The sequence below is a fragment of the Podarcis tiliguerta genome, assembly GCF_965153285.1.
Source record: "Podarcis tiliguerta genome assembly, chromosome: 2".
Lineage (NCBI taxonomy): Eukaryota > Metazoa > Chordata > Lepidosauria > Squamata > Lacertidae > Podarcis > Podarcis tiliguerta.
The window spans coordinates 52346363-52368351 of NC_139535.1; the positions used below are offsets into that span (position 1 = coordinate 52346363).

At 42.5% G+C, this 21989-nt stretch overlaps 1 protein-coding gene across 4 annotated transcripts in view; it reads left to right on the forward strand.

Annotated features, from left to right (window-relative positions):
• CACNA2D2 (calcium voltage-gated channel auxiliary subunit alpha2delta 2) overlaps nucleotides 1–21989 on the forward strand; it is a 513315-nt gene that overhangs the window by 280036 nt on the left and 211290 nt on the right. For all 4 annotated transcript variants that reach the window (XM_083429356.1, XM_083429357.1, XM_083429358.1 and 1 more), the window contains one exon: nucleotides 3237–3296. In XM_083429356.1, the coding sequence (XP_083285482.1) occupies nucleotides 3237–3296 (60 nt within the window). The remainder of the gene's footprint in view (nucleotides 1–3236; nucleotides 3297–21989) is intronic.

The following is a 21989-nucleotide window of genomic DNA, read 5'->3' on the forward strand; positions in this document are numbered from 1 at the left end:
AACCACCAAATTAGAATGAGTGATCCTCTGTAGACAAAGACTTTTATTTTCACCAATAACTCAGCATGTTGGCTTGGTTCTAGCTACATGGGTGTCCTATAACTTCCTGCTAAGCAATGAAATCTGCTCAGCAATTGATAGCACTGTAAATTCTGCAAAAATCACTGTGAGCCTTCAGGCTGGCAAGAATGTTATTCCACCTCTGCAATAGACAGAAGCTCAGTTTGCAAGTAATACCAAACCATGGTTTAACATGATGTGCACTAGCGGGAATGAACCTGACTTTACTCTCTTGCTCCCAGGCAGCTGGGAGAAGGACTTCACCAGCACTGTCATGTCATACAAACTAGAGATAGTGGTATAAAACAAATTGTGATTAGTTAAACAAGCCAGCTTCATTGCCCATGGTTTGAAGTTGGCTTGTTGCTTTTTAAAATACTGAACCATGACCCGTGGTTCATAGAACACAACAAGACAAGCTAGTGTGAAAGCAGAATTAAATGCTGGTCAAGTAGCCTATGCTAAGATAACCTAAGCTGTGAAATTTCTCTGAATACATCTCCCCGCTCCCCAAAAATGCTTTCTTTTTTAAAACCCTACCAGAATAAGAATTCCACTTGGCAAAATTTTCTCCACCTACTGCCATTCCTTGCTCTCTGAAATGCAGCACAGTGTCCTAGAAGAGCATTAAGCTTAAAGCATAGTGGGGAATGCAGAACAGTGGCCAATACAATTACTGCTTCTGCCATTTACAGAAAAAGCCAAAAGAACACAAAACCTGGGGGGGGGGGGCTGCTACTGCCAATACTAATGATGAGCCCACTCCCAAGAAACTTGTTGGAAAATTTCACCTTCCCCATGGTTAAAATTGGTTAAATGGTTCACCACCACCACCACCACCACTCATTTTCTTCGAAAATAGTGTAGAGATTTTCAACAGCCCTATACAGCTCTATTGTAGTGTTACATGTGAACACAGCCATGGTATGTGTGGGTATATTCCACCATGCTTCATTATAAACTAAGGAGGTACAGGCCTTCCCTCTGATCATTGCTTGCAACTGGTGAGTGAGCCACATGTCGCTTGTCTTTGCTGCCACCAACCTCAAGTTGGCAGCCTGGCAGATCAGAGAACCTCCTACCCCTACTTAGCCTGGAATACTATTTGATGCTGCTGCTAAGAAACTGTCGCATCAGCAGGTCACTTTGGAGACAAATGTGCACATCAGAATTATACCAACAGGTATCAGCTCAGTTCTTTGGAAACAAAGAGCATCTGGTATGGTTTAGCTTCTCCTCCTCTAGATGGTGCACATTTGCAGTACATTCCTGGGAATAATCTTAGCCCTATTCTGCATTCCTTTTTCACTCATGAAAACAATGTGTGAGTATGGTTTGATACCTTGCTGGCTAGCCCCACTCATACCTTCACATGCCCACTTTCACCAGCTTATTCAGTTAACCACCAAGTCCAGTATGTACAAAATGTGATTCCTGTTTTGTCAGTCCTGTAGTATTCATTTCTAATTCATCTCCTCTTGTATTTTTCTATCTGACCTATTCCTTAGAAGAGTACCATGAAATAGTCTGATAAATGTCTAATGAGGATGTTTCGTCCCAATGGGCTTCATCAGCTGTGCATGGTTCGTTACTGTATATAACAGCTACATGGATCTTATTCATGATAGATTCTCAGTTGGGGCAAAACGGGAATATCCAGGAATCCTTGTCTTTGTCTACCTGTGCTAGCATCTACCAGTGCCAGTTTCTTATGTCTACCAACCTTATCATCCTCATTAGACACTTACAAGACTATTTCATGGTACTCTTCTAAGGAATACATCAGATAGAAAAATACAAGAGAAGATGAAGAAAATAGAAATGAATGTACTACGGGACTGACAAAATAGGAATTGCATTTTGTACATACTGGATTTGGTGGTTAACTGAATAAGCTACATTTTAATATGTTATGTCATGATGTTGATTTTGAAGTTATGAGAAGCTGTATCTAATTTTGAGAAGTAGTTTCTAGTAAATAACGTTACAATTGCTATTATACAGCCTATTACGTTTATGTGTTTTTTCAAGTTGATTTGCGTAATATAGGCATTCTGGTGGTTTTGATTTCACTTTCACCAGCAGTCAGTGTCTGGCAGCTGAGCAGAGGTGTTTCTGCTTCCCTGATGGAGCAACCTCATGAGAACGTAAAAAGAGCTTGCTTGACCAGACCTATCTAATCCAGCATCTCATTCTCACCGATGCCTGTGAGAAGCATGCAAGCAGAACCTGGCTCCCATGCACAGTTCTGGGGCTTCCCCTGCCCAACCCCCTGGAAGGGAAATCAGGGGGGAGAGTGAGAGGAAAGCTTTGTAGTGCCAATAGGAGTCATTGTGCTACCTTCCAGTAACAGAATGGGCTACTTGAACCCAGCCCCATGTGTGCAAATAAATGCCTGGATAGGATTACTATTGTTAATGTATCTGTTGTGAACCACTTGAAGTATAGTGTTTGCAGAAACCTGACTTGACTAATACTCTGTTTCTCCCAGGGAACAAAATGGTTTGCATTGACTTCTATAGGCAAGAACACATTTGAGATAGGAGCAAATTAGGGTCATTCCTAAACTACAGGCAGCTTGAATTATGCTATAGATTGTATCTCCCCCCCCCCCCTCACATTTTATCTTTTGTGAGTCACTCAGACCTTCTTGGTGGTGGGAAGCGATGCATGGATTCAATTAACTAACTAACCAAATTAACTTAAATGTGGGAGAAATGAAGTTGCTTCCATTGCAGGCATTACTGAGGTGAAGGCAAATCCTAGATCCCACGAGCAGCTCTAGCATTAGGGACAAAGGATAGATTTTGCCCTAACTTCAACATCATCACAGATTGCAGCCCATTTTTCCCCACAAATGCCAATGGAAGCCAACCTCCCTTATGAAGGAAAGTAAATTCACCTCATAAAAGACTTTGAAGCACAAGGCTTCTCACAGGTTTGCTCCTTTAATTAAACAAGATCAGATTTGCATACAGAAGATGGTCATGGGAACCCATAAACCTTTAATTAATCTCTTTTCATAACAAGAACTGCTTTAGTAAGGGTGCTGAAAGTGCTTTGTTACCTTGTAAGCCCCAGGAATGATGTAGCTGGTTCCATAATGTGCTCCTCTTTCATTATTGCAGTTCACATTACCTCTCTGTGGACTTACCCTCTCTCTTTTCCATTTTCAGAGACTGGCTGATGCGGCTGAGAAATTTCAGAAAGCCCATCGTTGGCAAGACAACATCAAGGTAAACCTCTTTTCTGTGGCCTCTAATCATATCAAGGATTGAACACAACCACACCACACCACACCACACACCCTGCCTGTCTCTTTGTCTGTCACACACAAACACATACACACTTACAGTTCAGTGTTACATGTGCTGTCAAATCCCTCCTTGCAAGTGAACTTTTTTGAAACCCAGATGCAATGGGTGTTTGTTTGTGTGTCCAACATAAAATAAGCACAACTGATGTAAGCACTTCTATAAATACATATGTCTGGTAAAAGAAAGGCCTTCACATTCCAGCTGCTGCTCTGCAGTTCACAGGTCTTCTCTCACTATGTTTACAGCAGGGTTTGTATTACATTTCAGCCACTTTAGAGGTGGGTGTATGCTCGCTCCTTTTGAAATTCATTGTAGGTCAATATAAATATTAAGTGACCAAATTAAAATAAATTCTTGAATACAATGAGGTCCTTAAAATAAATCTTTCCCCCTCTGCTTCTCATTCTCACAAAGCCATTATGTCTTCATTCTCTCTATTTTCCACTTTCTTTTTCTTCCCTCTGCCCCATCACTCCTTCTCCTTTCCAGCTCTTTGGTTTTCCAGAAAGCTCTGTATTTTCAGGTGCCCTGCTATTTGCTTGTTAGTCTCCCTGTGCTGGCCAGCCAAAATAAAAGTGAATTCAGTCATTTTGAGCTCACTTTTAGTATCGCCTCTATCTGCATGTGCAGGTAATAATACGAGGCAGACAGCAGGATATGGAGGTAAAACTAACAGTTAAAAGCTTTGTTTTTGAGTTGCTGTGGAGAACTCTGTTACGAACGTGCCATTTTAATAGCGCAAGAGGCATGATGTGCTAAGAGGTAGCCCTACAGGCAAGGGTTTGCTCAGTCCAGTGGGGGGGGGGTTGGGTTCTCGCATATGAGAATACAATGGCATTCATCTTTAATAATATTTGATGCAACTCATTCCAGTTGGAGTTTGTTCAGGAGGAGGTGAAGAGCAATCTGAGATGGTGACAAGCAAATGTTGCTGTTTTAATGATTGCATTTGACTTTGTAATTATGGCGGCGCTAAAGCTCAGCAAGAAATCATGGCATTCTGCTCGGAAATGCATTTAAATTGTTACAGGAAGACAAAAGAGAGGGAAAACTCCCTTCCTTTCAAAGATAGCATTAGGGCAAATAAGTTTCTTAAAGAGCCAGTGTGGTGTAGTGGTTAAGAGCAGTAGATTCATAATCTGGTGACCCGGGTTTGCGTCTCCGCTCCTCCACATGCAGCTGCTGGGTGACCTTGGGCCAGTCACACTTCTCTGAAGTCTCTCAGCCCCACTCCCCTCACAGAGTGTTTGTTGTGGGGGAGGAAGGGAAAGGAGAATGTTAGCCGCTTTGAGACTCCTTCGGGTAGTGATAAAGCGGGATATCAAATCAAAACTCTTCTTCTTCTTCTTCTGTCTGGTTTCATACTCCAGCTGATAGATGCTACAGGAGAGCAGTTCTCCACTTCAGGGGGCATCAGAGTGTCCCCACTAGACACCGTCTTCATTCTTCTTCTCTGCTTATAGCACTGTGTTATGCAGAATATGTAGGGTAATCTGGTGCGACAGGCGACGAGAGAGCCTTAAGGAGGTTAGGCTTGATAAAGCTTGGGGTTCCTTTCCACCTTCTTTTTCAGCTTCCTCTCCTAATATAAATGAGCACCTTCATCACCAGAATCAACATCCAAACCTGATGGCAGTGAAAGGATATAATGCTTTTCCTTTTGCTGTCTCTTAAGAAAAGGAATCCATATTCTGATAAACATACTTAGAAGAATGAGATGGTGGTTGTGGGGAGCAAAAAGCTCCCTGCAGTGAAGTTCACTAAAAACAACAACAACATTGAAATGCTGAGTCCCACCCCCTTGCCAAAACCATAGTTCTCCCACAGCAAAGGGCACGTTCCACAGCTTGCCATTCTGCTTGCTCCAGTGAGATAGATTATTTTTTATAGAGGTAACTTGACATTCCTTTTACTTCTTTAAAGGATCAAAGGGCAAGCACTCTGAGCACTGCTAAAGTCTGTGGTTATAACTTTACACCTGAGTGAGTTCGAGACCTGAGAGTCAACCAGAGCATCATTTGTGAAAAGACAAAGGGGTGAAACACACACTGAATGGCAATGTGCAACCCACTGAGACCTCTTGTGGCACAATGGAAATTTCTATTAAGGAAGGAGGAAAGAGGAAAGAAGAAGGCAAGGACATTAGGGCCTGTGGTGAATGGGAAAATATGGAGTGTACATATGTGGAAAACAGGGAAGTCAGGCAGGAATGGAACCTGGAAGGATCCCAAAGAACATGTGAACATACTCATGATTCTGGGTATTCATAGAACCCTGCACTGTGCTTTGAAGCCCCAACAATCAGCAGATAGTCAGGATTTTGAATAGCCTTGCAAAAGCCCTCTTTGGCCCATCCATGACTTTACCTTCCCCTCACCGGATGTCATGTGTGATGTCAGGTGGAGGACAGGAAGGCGTGTCTTGACTAAAATTGGCCTGGCAGTCCAAAAGCAGAGGACTGGTGGACCTAATTAGGCCCACAAGCCAGAAATTCCCCATTCCTGCTATAGAGGCTGCCTTAACAAGTAAGCCTTGATTTCTCAATAAATCAGAAGCTAAAACCTATTTAGGGAAGGGAAGAGGTTCATTTTGTATGAGAAATATAAAGTGGTTGGTCATTCATGCACAGGATCCAAGGGCCTTTCCTGAAAAAATGTGCTTCTGTCCTGCATTTCCCAGCACTGAAAATAGTTCTTCCATTGCCCTTATAAGCACTGAGTGGAAGGTGGTTGCACCAGTGACATGGGCATGGTGACTCTTACACCACTGCACACTTTATCAACATAATCCTGCAACTTTAACATGTCTAGCAATAACAGCAGTTTGTGGTAGGCAAGGTTTGCTACCCATGTGTTTGACTTCTCTGCATTTTGTTTCATAAGCCTAGATTTATTCAGTGTTTTGCTGGCATGCCAAAGGCACAAATTGCTCTGCTTCACAAGTTATTTTCCCGTGTTGGGTAATTTTACTGTTAGTATGAATTATTGAAATATACAAAATGTCCATAACATGTGCTGCTAAAGCAAACTGGCTTCCAGATTTTAGGCTTTGAAAAATTAGCTGGCTCTTTATAGGAATTGCATCCCACCCATCACCTCTTCCTCTGCAATCTTTAATGGTATCTGTAGGGGAAGCAGCTTTTAAAAATAGATCCATGCCTCACAATGAGGAATACTTAAAATACCTGCTTCTTCTCATTCAATCAGACATGGGATAAGATGCCTGTGAAGAGTAGGTGTGAAATTCACTTTTTTTTTCTATTCAGGTATCGTTCAGATTTGTTATAACCCTAATGTAAGAGATTCTATGTCACTATTCAAAACTGAGTAGGTTTAATTTATTTAACTCTCGTTAACTTTGGTGGCACTATTTCCAAAAGCTATGCTGAGAATGAGAAACCTCTGGCCCATGCATCTAACCAAGCCCAATCTTTGGTAAAATCTTATGTAAAATCTTTGGTTCATGCCAGAATATTCTCCCCAGTTTCTAAAAGTAGGCATTGTGTGGAGAACATACATGGGAAGAACCCAGGGTTAACTTAGGAAACCTAAGGGTCATTAATGTAGTACTTCACATGGTGCTTAGTTAAACTATGGACTTTGATACTATAATATGCAATAATTACCACCTACGTGGATGGTAGGTGGTAAGGTTGGATCCTTAAAAGAGGATTTGACAAACCCATGGAGGATAAGGCTGTTGATGGCTGCCAGTCATGATGGGTGCAGCTTTTGGGTTCAGAGTCAATAGGCTTCTGAATGCCAGTTGCTGGAGAACATAATCAAGATAATGCTATTGTACTGATATCCTACTGGTGGGCTTCACATGAGCACCTGGTTGGCCACTTTGGAAAAAGAGTGCTAGACTAGGTAATCCTTTGGTATGATCCACCAGGGCTTTTCCTATGTTCTGATTAACCCAGTGTTACAATAGACACCATAGTTTCTCCCTCCCTCTCCCCCTCTGCTGTATGTAGCAGTGTGCATACCATGGCAACTATAGCTGACTTACTAGGATATATTAGGAGCAAAGGTGGCCTTGAGCCTCTTCTGCCTGTAGCAAGAATAGAGCACGATTCTTTCCACTTGGGTTATGCTTTCATCACTCCAGCTTCCATTTCCTTAAACCAAAGCCCACAACCAAGTGGGTTTTATTGTTTCAGTTTACAAGAGAAATGCCCTCAGATGCCCGTTTTCTCCTTGGAAGGCAGACAATATCTCTGGGCTTCAAGGTCGCCTCACTGACAACTCCAAATTGCTAGCTCTGAGCCTGATTCCCATAGGAGCATCTCCACTCCCATCAAGATATTATTAACATCACTGGAGCACAAGCACAGGGAGCCAGAGGGCAGCCTCTATGCTTTTCTGCATTTCAAAACAGCAAGACTAGCAGGCAATGGCTGACTCATGCAAGCAGACATGAAGTGAGCAGCTAAAGTTATTGTTCCAGGAAAGACAGATGAGCCCCCACAGCACTGAGGTTAGCATGCTCCACCTTGACCTGTCCCTTGATTTGGGTGCCTTGGAGCCTAGCCCCTCTTGACAACATCAGCATCAAAGAAGGATTTTCAGCTTTGCAATTTGGCACTTGTAATGGGCACCTGTCTGGTAAAATCTTTGGAACAGCATAACAAATAGATTTTAAATGTATCCTTATTCTCTCTTTATCCACTTGCCACCATGCTGAGTGGCTTAGATGCCAGCCTGCCCTTGCCTGGTGTTTTCTTTGATGTAGCGACCCGAAGGATGTTCCATATTAGTCAGCTACAAACTTCCATTTCTGTGGATTATAATCACTGCTATATAGACTTTGGATCTTCAGGGCAATGCAAACGCGGCACTTATCCAGAAGGGAAAAGCTGCCAGTCAAAATAATAATTATAAAACCGCACAGTACAAGAAACAAAAGCCTGAATGATTCTGAGATTTGTGTAAAGTTTAAATAGAATTTACAATTCCATATTCTTGGGAGTTCCACAAATATTTCAGCATGTAGCAGCACAAGTTCCTCCTCCTCAATTTCTCCAAGAGCTATTAAGGATTTTGTATGGCTTTTTAAACAGGAAGGGTAGATTCAAGGTATGGGATTTGCATCTTAATAGATTGGTACTAGAAATATGACATAAACTTGTAAACAGTCAAATTGATTAACAATTGCACCAGGCCTGCCTAGAAAAGAAGATAGATAGATAAATCAGGACTGAACATTTCTATCAAATTGTAATCTAATCATTAGTTATATAATTGATTCAAGAGTCTTAATTAATATCTTGACATACACAAGGCAGGCTAGATTATCATAAGGCTTTCGCATGAATGTGCAAATCTTCTGCTCAAAGCAGTCTCACTGCTATGAAGTTAGTTTATGTACCTGGCACAGGAATAATTTGAAAGATTTTGAGACCCCACTGTCTGTGTGCAGCAGAGTCTAATCAAAGTGTCACAGGCTACTGCTGCGGGGTTGGGGGCACACTTGCTGTGGGAGTGAACAAAAGCCGTCTTTGTGGGGTGACACCATGCTGGCTGTTGTTATCTGCCATTGGCAGGAACATAACCTTCCTCCTGGGCTGGTGACAGCAAGAAGCGCTGACCTTAGTGAACAATGCAAAGGCCTCTGTATGTGACTTCCTTCCCCCCTCCCCCAAAAAGCCATAGATGTTTTCTTGCCTGTTGTTTGTGACCCATGGGGCATTGTGCCATCATGCAAACATTAGCAAATCATATTTCATCTCTGTTATCTCAGGCATTCAGAACCCCCAGTATAAAGAAGAGCTTAAAGACTCTACTCCCGCTCTCCTTCATCATCTCTGCTATGCCTGGTTAATTCATCTCCTGCACCACTTCCAATCTATTTTTCTCTTTCTCTCTCTCTCGCTTTTCCTTCCTTATTCTTCCTCAAAATTATTGGGAGCTTAGGAAATTTACAAGGAAATAGCACCTGACCCCTAAGATACAGGAAAAAGAAAGGGAATCCACTTGTCTTTGAAAACGGGGACCAAACAAGAGGCCAAGCAGTTGACCAAGGTTTATTTCGAAGAGTGAGGGTAATTTCAATATCTTTGCAACCCTGATTTCCCACCTTTGCCCTGAGAGCTTGTGTACCCGTTCTTGGTGCATTTTGGAAGGTGATCGAGCTGAAAGCATCTTCCCCAGACTTATCCTCCATTTTCCCCATTTTATTTTATTTTTGTCTATAAATGGGGGAAGCTGCAGGTAAGTAGCTGCAGGTAAACAGAGACCGCTCTGCTTTTGAGCCTACTCTCCCCCTTTCTCACATTTCAGGGGCTTTGTGCTCCTTTTGTCCTTCTGTTTCAGTAAATCCTGGTGATGTTCTTTTGGCATCAATGGATTCACTGAGCCCAAGCCTATCACCGGCAAAGTAAATATGGGGTTAACTGCAATGCATGTGGCTCCTCTACATTGTAGCAGACCTATGGGCAAAACAGAAAATAAAAGAGCAAGAGAAAATGAACAGGAAAGAGAGATTCTCGTGGATCTCTTTCTCTTCTCGAGGATCTCTTTCTCTTCTCTAACTGCACCATTATTGATTCCCTTAATCTTCCGTCTTCCCCAGCCCACTCTGAATACTCCTCATTCCAACTTAAAAAGAAAAAAACCTAAATGATTTTAAAATCCTCTTACTGCAGTTGCTGCCGCTGCAGCTGCTTTCTGCTGCTAGCACATCCTGTGGTCCCTTTGCTCCTCTGAGTGTGTCCTACGAGCTGCCTGCCCTGATTAGCAGGAGATGGTGCTGATTCTGCAGAATTACAGATAAGCAGCAGTGAAAGAAAATTTCCTCTGGTACCGGAAAGCAACATTTGGATGATGGCTACAAAATCCGTCCTCTGACTGTGCTCCCTGAGTCATTGTCGGGCAGGCTCATTTCACCACCAGTCCAGGAAAAGGGGTTTGCTCTTCTCTTCAGGCCATGCCGATCAATAAGCAAGCATTTCATCATAATCATCACCAGTTGCACCTGGAGAATCAAAGGCTTTTGTGGTTGCTATAAACATTTATATCCAGCTCATTTAAAAATAAAAAATCAGGTTGTCTTACAACAAAAAATCATAAAGAATTATACAATAAAATTGTAAAATAAATAAAAAACAAACAGCGACACCAGAACATTTAGCAGCATCTGGAAAGAGGGAGTGCAAAACTGCAAATAACAATCTTCAGTCATTAAACATCACTGAGTTCATAGTAAGAAATATTTACAATGTTATGTAAAAACTTGGACTCAGAATGAGCAGTGGGGAATGACTTTGGAGTGAGTTTTGTATTGCTGGGGCCACCACTAAGAACCTCCTGCTACAATGATGGAGTCTTAAGCAGTATCACCTTAAATGTAAAAGGAGGGACCCCTGACCATTAGGTCCCATCACGGACGACTCTGGGGTTGTGGCGCTCATCTCGCTTTACTGGCCGAGGGAGCCGGTGTACAGCTTCCGGGTCATGTGGCCGGCATGACTAAGCCGCTTCTGGCGAACCAGAGCAGCACATGGAAACGGCGTTTACCTTCCCGCCAGAGCAGTACCTATTTATCTACTTGCACTTTGACCTGCTGTCGAACTGCTAGGTTGGCAGGAGCAGGGACCGAGCAACAGGAGCTCACCCCGTCGCAGGGATTCGAACTGCCGACCTTCTGATCGGCAAGCCCTAGGCTCTGTGGTTTAGACCACAGTGCCACCCGTGTCCATCTAGTAGGTCTCAAAAGGCTGAGGAGAAGGAGAGAAGAGAGGCAGTTACTGCCTCCTAAAAGTCTTTCCTCTATATTTCCTTCTCATACAGAACCCGAGCTCTCCTCCCTTTAGCTATCTTTGATCTTCCTTCCATTCCCTCTGTGCTCTGTACCATGCCAACCTCTCTTATCCATGCACTGTGCCAGGAGAGAAATGCCAGCTATGACTGGTGGAAAATGCCACAATTTTCCAGACTGTTACTTGCTGAGACATTGATCCTTTGGCATACTTTTCAACAGCAGCCCGTTTTCTGTTACATCTGCCTGTCAAATCTCTGTCCCTATTTTGCCTTTTGTACACTATTTAGAGTTGTGTGTTTTAAATATTTTTGAAAAATCACTATATATGCAGCAGACTGTATGCAGTTTCTTTCCATCCTTCTCTGCCGCCGCCCCCCCCCCAAAAAAAAAACCCTAGCTGCCTATCTAAACAATAAATATTGCTGAATGCATTTGAGTTCCAGTGGGACTTCTATAGCAAGGACAGACAGAGATCCATTGTAAGATTAAATATTCCATCAAGTTACTGGAGATTTTTTTTAAAAAGCAAACTATTGCACTCTGTTTACTATCACAGCTGCTTCAGACGCTAATATGGGACAGGCTGTTAAAGAGTAAATGAGTGCAGCATACAGCAGGGAGAAAAGAGCCTTCAGCAATAGTGGATATGTGTGACAGTGGAGTGCAGGCACTCAAGCAGGGAGCCCTTGATGTGAGATGTACACAAGTGTCCCTATTTTCATCTGTGCAATGTTGGGGAGTATAGTGTGAATCCTTTTTATTATCCTGTATTGACTTTTACTGGTTTCCCTCACATCCTTATCGGTGGTTCCCAATGCAAAGGACTGGGGTGTCCTGAATGCCTTGCATGCTATTAGGTACTTTCAGCGAAGTGCCTTTTTATTGTTTTTATTCTATTTTATTGCTATACGTTTCTGTAAAGATGCAGAGCGCCGCTAATCTCCATTCCCTAGATGAAGAACAGGGATGCAGGCTATCTTGAAGCATATCTGTATTGGTTCCTTTGCTGAACAGAGGGAGAGAATTAAATCATTCAATCCTTTCTTTGGGGCATGGCTGCAATTGTTTTTGTTCAAAGTCCTGAGAAAAGGGAGACGGCATTAGGGACAGCAGTCTTGTTACAAAAAGGAAACTGTCTAAATAGCTAAAACTAACTGTTATCTCTGAGGATACATAATATTGGTTTTTTAAAAAAACACAACCGGCCTTTGCTACAGTATCAGAACACCTCACCAATTTTAGTGTATACAGTGGTACCTCGGGTTAAGTACTTAAATCGTTCCAGAGGTCCATACTTAACCTGAAACTGTTCTTAACCTGAAGCACCACTTTAGCTAATGGGGCCTCCCACTGCTGCTGCGCCATCGGAGCACGATTTCTGTTCTCATCCTGAAGCAAAGTTCTTAACCTGAAGCACTATTTCTGGGTTAGCGGAGTCTGTAACCTGAAGCATATGTAACCGGAGGTACCACTGTAAATAGAAAGTATTAGAATTGAGCTTTCTAAACTCTTCATGTTGGTGACACACTTTTTTTACACATACATTATTTCGCAACACAGTAATTGTTAGTTTTACTAGCAAACCAGAGGTTAAACTAACCCCTTTCCAGCCCTGGGAGGAGCATGGGGAGTGTTCACATGACACACCGCAATGTCATGACACACAGTTTGGAAAGTTCTGTGTCAGAATGGCCCTGCACTCAAGAAGGGCCCTGTTCTCTATAACCAAGGTATTGACAAACCCACAACACATTCCTATGCTTATCTTCATTTCATACATTTCCAAACTAGCGTTCGTAGGACTGGAGCTGCAAGGACTTACTTTTCCCAGAATTGCATACAGAGCAGACAAGAGAGAACTAGTCAGAGTTTTTGGAACTGGAACTTATAACTCTAAGGCTGGGCATCTTTCTGTATAAGCCATAGCTGCATGCCAGCAGGGCATGTTGTATTAATAGTGAGCAAGTGGCAAGATGCTTCCTAAGGAGCATCCCCCATGGGCCTTATTTTCTCATTTGGACACATGCCTTCTCCCTTGGGCTGGTAACAGCTGTTCTCTTGCTGGTATGAGAAAAGGTTTGATTTTATGCCTCCGTTCTTAAAGCTGTTTCTCAACGAGGAAGAACAGGAATGGCCTCCGCTCAGAATCAATGTAGTTCATAACACTGTCCTGAAAAACACCCGTTTCCTGCTGTTTCTCTTGTTGGGTCATTATTCTTCTCCTTTTCCTTGCTAATGCCCCGTTGATGTTATCATTTCCATCAACATTTTACCTTGGTACTTCTGGCCTTGGTAGCTTAGGCAGCATTTTAGATTTGTCATTTTGCAGCAGTCTCTCAAAACCAAGCTGCACCGAGTCCTGATGATATAGAAATGCAGAAGCGTTTGAGTCAAGGTGTTAGCACAGGCTTCCTCAACCTTGGCCCTCCAGATGTTTTTGGCCTACAACTCCCATAATCCCTAGCTAGCAGGACCAGTGGTCAGCGATGATGGGAATTGTAGTCTCAAAACATCTGGAGGGCCAAGGTTGAGGAAGCCTGTGTGCCCAGCTCTCCTCAGGAGGAAATAGATGTGTGCAGAAGTCCACAGATGCACTCACACAGAGAGAAGGTGTTTGAAATCCTGCACACTTGAGGCACTCCAATGGCCTCAGAAGGTCTGAGGGCAACCCCCAGGCTCCATCCCAGCATCAAGCTTGAGAGGAGGCTTGGGGCTTGTCCACGTCATGCTATGTTTCTGTGGCACTTGGGGTTTCTTTAACTGATAGGCTAGCCTGTGTTCTAGAGCTGTTCAAAGTGCCTAGGCAGAGCATTGTAGATAAAGTGGTACCTCGGGTTAAGAACTTAATTTGTTCTGGAGGTCCGTTCTTAACCTGAAACTGTTCTTAACCTGAAGCACCACTTTAGCTAATGGGGCCTCCCGCTGCTGCCACCGCCGCAAGATTTCTGTTCTTATCCTGAGGTAAAGTTCTTAACCTGAGGTACTACTTTCAGGTTAGTGGAGTCTGTAACCTGAAGCGTTTGTAACCTGAGGTACCACTGTATAGCCCTTGTCTGAAGCTTGATGCTGTGAGAAATAGTAATACATATAAATACTGAGATCCTGGTCTTCTGTTCTTGCCTGCTCAGTACATTCTGCTAGTTCTGCTCCTGGCCCCAGCCCCAGAGACAAATGCGACATTGCAGATCTGTATCCGGAATGCTCATTGTTTCAGTGCAGTGGCAGCAGAAATCCTCTAGTGTACAGGTGAGGCTTCCTGTACTCCCAAATAAAGGGGGGTTCCTTAGCAACATAAGATTCTGTGTCAATCCCCAGAATGGGAAGGTATGTTGGTGCATTCCTTCTCCCCCCTCCCCTTAAGAGGCACCTTAGATGTCAGTGCTGGATTTTCCTCTCAGATCTCCTTCAAGTAGATCAACCAGCGCTCAGCATTTGTTTCAATAGGACTACAGTCCTGTGCATATTGACTTGGGAGAGGCCTCCACTGAACTCACTAGGATTTCTGAGTAAACTCGCTTCGTAGATGGACTGTAAGATCCATGGGACTCACATGTGAGCAAGAATTACTATAGGTTAAGCTGAAGAGGTGCAGGTTTTATCAGCGCCACCAAGAAGTGGCTACAGAAGTACTGATGTACATGTCCCAGAGCCAGTTTTTATCTTTTAAATATGTCTCTAGCCCGCCTTTAAAAACAATGTTATGAAGCAAAATGAACAGATACACTTTTGCAACTTCTGTGAGATGAACCAGCCTGACTACTTCTACCCTCTACCAGCAAATGAGGACATGAATTTGCAAATGGCACAAAGAATATGGAAACTTGATGGTGGTGGTGGTGATTATAATGATACTTTTATTATTTATATGCTGACCATCTGACTGGGTTGCCCCAGCCTCTCTGGGCAGCTCCCAACAAACTATTTTAAAAAAACGATAAAACCTCAAACATTAAAAACTTCCCCGTTCGGGGCTGCCTTTAGAGGTCTTCTAAAAGACATGTAGTTTTTTTATCTATTTGGCATCTTATGGGACAATGTCCCACAGGGTAGACATGACTACCAAGAAAGCCCTCTGCCTGGTTCACTACTCACAGTTAGGGAACTGCCAGAAGGCCCTCGGAGCTGGACCTCAGTGTCCGGGCTGAATAATGGGAATGGAGATGCTCCTTGAGGAATGTAAAGATGTGTCCTCTTTTGTGAGTGGGTTGGAGAGCCTAATCTGCATACTGTGTTCCAGGTCTCATAAAGTCCTGCTGGCATCCCTGGGCTTTATAGCTGATTTCTATTGTATTTCTCCTTTTCTGTGGAACAGGCACAAAGAAAGAGGAATATGTAATATCTTGACCAGCAGGCTAGAAACCGTTCCTTGCTCCATTGGTAGCCATAGCCTCATTCCACACAGACCACTAAGCATCACACAGATGGAAGGGGGTATTTGGTCACTGCCAGCATCAACCGTATCTGATTCAGTGTCTATGAGGGGCATAAAGAGGTTAATTACCTTCTTTAAAATGATTTTTCATGCCTGTGGGCCACTAGCTGCAAACTGTTCAGAAATCCTCTGGAAAATATTTTTAATGGTACCAATCGTACCAGTTAATCAGGATGCAGGTAATTAGGAACAAGCCACCCAAATCGGATATGCTCTGGCACCTCTCTGCAAAATGCAGAGCTGCTTTATCAGGATAGCCCAGAGCTGCTCACTTGCATACCTGGGTCGCTCTTCACAGAACACCCCATCCATTGAACCCAGCCCCCAAACTGGTGCAGCAGAATAATTTCTAGCTCAGGAAAGGAAAGACTGGCAGCTTCTTTATTATGAAACTGCAAAATACATAGGAGAGAGGAAAACTATGCGTAACTATATAGATGATCTAAGCATTCATCACAATGTTTGCAATCACATATTCCTATATCACAGTCTACCGGGGGTGGAGGAAAATGTATTATTTAGGTTGAATATATTTTCGGAGAGATTTTAAGCTTCACATAATCTCATCTACCAACTCATGGAGTTGCTATCAATCTCATAATTTTACAGCTGAAGCATGTGCATATTTGTTCAGTCCCACTGTGTTCAATGGAACCTATTCCCTGGTAATTATGTTTAGGATGTCAATCTAAGTCAATTCTTAGCCCTACATAAATAAATCAAGAATCTCTGATAGCAGCATTACCTGCCTGCCAAATATCCCCCCTCCTCCTTTTCGTCAGAACAGTTGTTGAGTAGCAGTTGTTGGGATGGCACTGCTTACCTGGCCTCCTGTCATTGCTTCCATTGCTGTGGCGTGCCAAAAAGGGGGAGGCCAAATTGAGGACTGCCAGCATATTTGTACTGTGCTGGCCTCACCTTCCTCCTCTCCCCCCATGGCACACCACAGCAAATGCAGTGGCAGGAAGTCAGGTAAGCAGTGCCACACCTCCAACCACTGCTGCATTTGTCCCTGTGAAAATAGGGTGGGGGGGATATTCAGTGACTTTCAGGGGTGTGCAAATGTAAAAAATTATTTCTGTACCTTTATCTAACAAAATTTGTAGACTGCCTAACTGTAGGGGGTGGGGTCCTCTAAGTTGTTTATGAGGGTTTTTCCTTTTTTTCTTTTTTCTTTTTTCTTTTTTACACACACACACACAGCTTCCAGCCATGGCAGCCCACCCATGTTCCTAAGACAGAATTTCCCTGCTTAGGATGCTGCAACATCACATAGCATCATTCCAATAAGGGCATTGTTATGTGAGAAATGACACTGCCTTCCCAGGGACATTCCACACCACCAACATGACCAGGCTGCTACCAACAGCTAAGGCATCACTTTCACCATGCCCAGTTCATACCCACTCCCAAATTTACAAAATGCAGATGGGCTGAATAGTTCAGCTGAGCGCTAGTTCAAAGCATTAAAAGCAATAACAGGAAGCCTTGTTGGAAGAGACTCCGAACAACTTGTTTTGTTTGACCCATTTCATCTAAGTTGAGAAGCAGAAGTTCTTCCATTTTGCAGGCAGCTTCTCTTCACATGCCTAATTAAAGCTGAGCATAATTTAAATGTTTGAGATAAATAAATGCAGTTTTTGTATTTGGTTGTGTTTTTCTTTTAATATATTTTCTCTCTCTTTGGACAACATCTAAAAAGCAATACTGAATGTATTAATAAATTTAGTAAACGAGTACATATTTTAGCACTTACATGTTAATAGCTGTGAAACTCAATGCATAACCTTGGGCCAGTCACAGTTTTTCAGCCTAACCTACCTCACAGGGTTGTGTGAAGATAAAATAGGAAGGAGGAAAACCATGCACACCATCTTGTGCAACTTGGAAGATATAGATGAGATATAAAAGCAATAAACAAACAGGCCAGTCCCTATTTTATTTTGCCCACAGCAAAACATTCCCACTAATAGAGACCAGATTTCCTCATGTGTGTCATCTTTAACATGTTTGCTGAATATAAGGTATTTTTTCTGTTCCTACGGTATAAAAATCCTATTCAAACCAACCTCATGTCACCTTAATTCTAAGTGCAATTTGCAGGCCCAGTAGTGGCAATTCTGCATGCAAGTTCCTTGATCTTCAGCAATTTCATAAGAGGTGACTATGTCAGAATCCTTCTTATCTGAACCTATTTATGCCACAAGAGTTTATTTCTGAATAATTGTGTCCTCTATTTGTATTCTGAGTTCTGTTCACATTTAACCAACGTGCCCAGCAAATATTAACTCAGCACCTTGGAGAGCAACCATGTCTCTGCTGTTTCTCTGGACGGCTCTGGGTGGATATATCCAACCCTGTTCTTTTCCAGATGTCCCTTTGCATCATGCATCTTCCTTATTTATCGATTGTGTATTTACATTCCTCTCTCTTTCATTCTTCCTTTTGTTTTTTAACCAAGTGACTTGTTAATTTTGGCCATTTCTCTCTTTCCATCTCCCAGTATGTCATTTTATAACCTCAAGCTGGAATTTATGACAGATTGCGCCGAACGTGGTTATTTTTGTGTTTCCATCTGAATGCGCGACAGCAGATGCTGAGTGTTTGGAATGCATTAGTGCTAATGGCAGGACCATTAAACATTAGAGTCACTCACTGCAGATGGGTTGCTATGGAAGTTCAGGGGGAAATGAAACAAGAGCTGGAGTGAAAGCGACTGGTAGGCTGTTTCCAGCAATCATCGGCTGGGCAATCAGTCAGAACTGTGATCCCTACATGGAAAGTTTCTTGCTTTTTCTTTTTCTCACCCCCGCCCCTTTGTTTCTCTCCTGTATTAACCATACACCAGCATATTCTGTTTTCAAGGTTCTGATTACAGCAACACCCTTTCAAGTGACCTTCAGTTGTCTACTTAGGAAAGGAAGACAGGCATTCCCTGCACTCTGGCTGTATTCTGTTCTAAATTCTAACCCACAGGCCTGTGTTTTATTTTTATTTTATTCTTCAAAATTTCTGCAGTTAAGAAGATAAGCTAAAAAAATAAATAAAAAGCCAGCACATTTGGGTAGTTAAAAGACCATCTTCTGCAGTGCTGTAAAGGCCAGTTGCCTCTTTGAGGGTATACGTTATTGTGGAAAGGTAGGCAAGAGTAATTGGCTTTCCCTTCACCTTGAATATGCATGCACTCTAGGCTGGAAGTCCAAAGGTTCCACAAGCAGCCCTGCATCTCCTCTGCCTCTCCTGCATAACATGTAAAAATACACAACATTGGAGGCAATGTCTCTGTGTGGCACAATATCCCCTGCTCCTGCTCCAGTCCTTCATCTGCAGCTTACAGGAATGAGTAAACAGGCAACAGGATTGCTTCAAATCATGCATTTTGTGTTATTAGATGTTCCCAAGGAAAGGAGGAGAAAATGACCTGGAGCTGTCAGTGGCGGTGGCAGCAGCACACATTCTCTTTAATTCACATTCCAGTTTCAGTGGCCAGAAAACCGGGTCAAGTCTTTCACTACTGAAAAGCAACACATTTTAAAAATATTTCATCTCCTCCCCACAACCCTGTAAATTTCCTTGGATATGTTAAGCACAGAACAATTCCCCACATAGGGGAACTCTAGCTTTCATCAATTTCAGGTACTTATTCTTTTTTGTTACTTCCTTTAAAAGGGTTGTTCCTATATAGTTCTGGCACTGTTAGCTAGATTATTTTTACTCATATACACAATTAGCATCACTGCTGCTCATAGATGATGTGTTTTGTTTCTACAAACTAATTCTGTAGCAGCAAAACAGTATGAAATGCTGGGGGGGGGAGGTTAAGAGAGGCCAGGTCATCAGTAAAACTCTCCTCTCCTCTTGGATATTCCTGGACAGCTGGCAAATTAGATGTTTTTGATCTGGAATGAGTGCTACAGTGTTGTTCTCCAGATTTCAGCCATCCATTTACCACTTCTTTTAGATGAGAAACAGGTGCAAAATGTACCTATAAAAATTACAGAAGGTGGCTTTTTTGTTTGCAATTTTCTTTTATGTGCCCCTTGCAAATGAGGGAACACTGCAGAGCTGAAGAGCCATCTCTCTTTTTTTGGTAGTTTCCAGCCAACAGCTGCAGATCAAAAGTATCTGTCCAAAAGGCTATTCTGTGTGCTTCTTAGTACAACTAAACCTACTAAAATCAATGAGTGGGGGACAAATGTATGTGCTGTATCCCCTCAAATGTATTCTGCACTTTGGGGGCAGAATACAGTTTTCCTTCATATGAGTGCAATTGCATGTAGATGTGTGACTAGGTTCCCAGTCTGCCAGTTCCAGGTTTGCATATGGGGCAGATTCACATGTATGTGAATGAGCTAGTGAATGAGACTCCTTTGGGGTTTGAGCCTGTAGGAAAGAGGGCTGAGCATCATCCTTGGTGGGAGACGGGGTGTCAAATATTATATGCATTTGCACCAGAGGGCGCTAAGACACAGGAACCGGGCACAACTGATGCTGCGCCCTCTTTTTGAATGTTGTCTTAGCTGCCCAGTGTGGGGCAGCAGAGTTTTGAGTGCCTGAGCAAGGAGCCTACAGCTGGTCAACCAATTGCTAAGGTTCTTTCCAACCCTTAAATGATGTTGTGCTTCTGCATATTAGGTTGGACAACACGGGAAGACCATGGAATCAAAAAATCCACATTATCATATTTGCCATTCCCTTCATCTAAGACCTTATCCCTAAGGTCCATATGTTTCTGTCCTGCTGTGCTATGGATTATTTTTTTAAAAAAAAAAAAAAAGATTCTGCATTCATCCTTTGCTGAATTATGTTTGATTGTTAGCACATCTTTCCTTATCTTAAAAGAAAACCCAACCAAAAACACCCCACAACATTTTACCTATTTACAGTCTTCATAGGCAGAAAGCAAATTTGAAACCACAAAATGAATGTATATTCAAGTTCAAGACATAATGGAAGGCATCGTAGACTCAACAACCAAACATTAACCTCATACATTCAAAATGCATTTAAAGCATGAGGATCCTCCAAAGAATCATTGGAACTGTAGCTTGTTCAAAGTGCAGGGAACTCTCCTTGTAACAGCAGAATGTGCCCAATTTCAGCATAATCTGACATATGCCTTGCTTCTTTTTACATTTGGTCATTTCAGGGTTTCCCTGTTCAAATTCACAGAGATAAAAGCTGTGCCTTTCAAAGTACTAAAACATTACTTAAAACCTCAAATTCAGCTCTCTAGCACCTCCGTGCAAAATGGCACATTACAAGTGCCCTGGTTTTATTTCTGTTTTTAAAGATTTATTTATTACATTTCTATCCCACCTTTCCTCCAAGGAGCTCAGTGCATGGTTCTCTGCTGCCACCATTACTTCATGAGTTATTGAGAGAAATCTGGCCTTTTTATTAGTTTTATTATTTGCAACTGCTGCTTGGAAATCTTGATAGCAAGCGCCATCCTCCAGGCTCCAAGACAGAAGGAAGAAGTGATGTCCTAGGAATCCAAAAGGGAGGCATGAAGATAGCAATTGCGGTTATTAGCTTAACATGATTTTCTTTTGGCTTTGCTAGCCACTCTCTGTCTCACTCAGCCCAACAAAGAAGGTAGAAAATGGGGATGGAGCACTTAGCTGAGTGCTAGAAATCTTCATATGCCTTCAGTGGATACATTCTTCATTTCTCCAGATGCCACACTTCTCTGCTGAAAGTGGGTTGCCTATCATTATCAGCGTTCTTTTTAGTAGCTTGGTTTGGCCATCCAAAACCCTTTGCTGAAGCTATTTGTCCCATTTAAAGAAATGCTTAGTGGTTGCAGAGAGAGCTATTTCCCAATTTATGTGCACTTGGCAGGATTATATAAATTGCCTTTAAAAGTTGACTTCTTTATAACCCATTTTCTGCTTCATAAAATGTTTATTACTGTTGTTTCTCTCCTGCCTTTTTTCCACTGCCTTCTTCATTTTCAGTCTCCCATCTTTTCGGTACTGCTGCCCTTTCAGTCTCTCTTGTCCCAGATCATACCCATGAAAAAATATATTGTGTGTGTGTCCTATTTGGAGCGAAACAATGCATTTTTGCAAGTTGCTCACTTCTCTGATATACTGATGAGCAGCATTCACCTCCATGTTTGTTCTCCTCATTAAGCAAGGTGCTCATATAGAGGAAGTTTATACATAGTAAGAGCTCCATGGTAACACACACACACAGCGGTATTTTGTGATATATGCATTGCCTCCAGAACTAGAATACTCCATTTGCTGAATTGTGTCATGATGCCTACCAGAAACTGACTGATTTCCCCAATAGAAATGGACATAACATCCCACAATACACAAGTTGGTTCCGTTAAGTATCATCTAGAGCAGGCATAGGCAAACTCGGCCCTCCAGATGTTTTGGGACTACAACTCCCATCATCCCTACCTA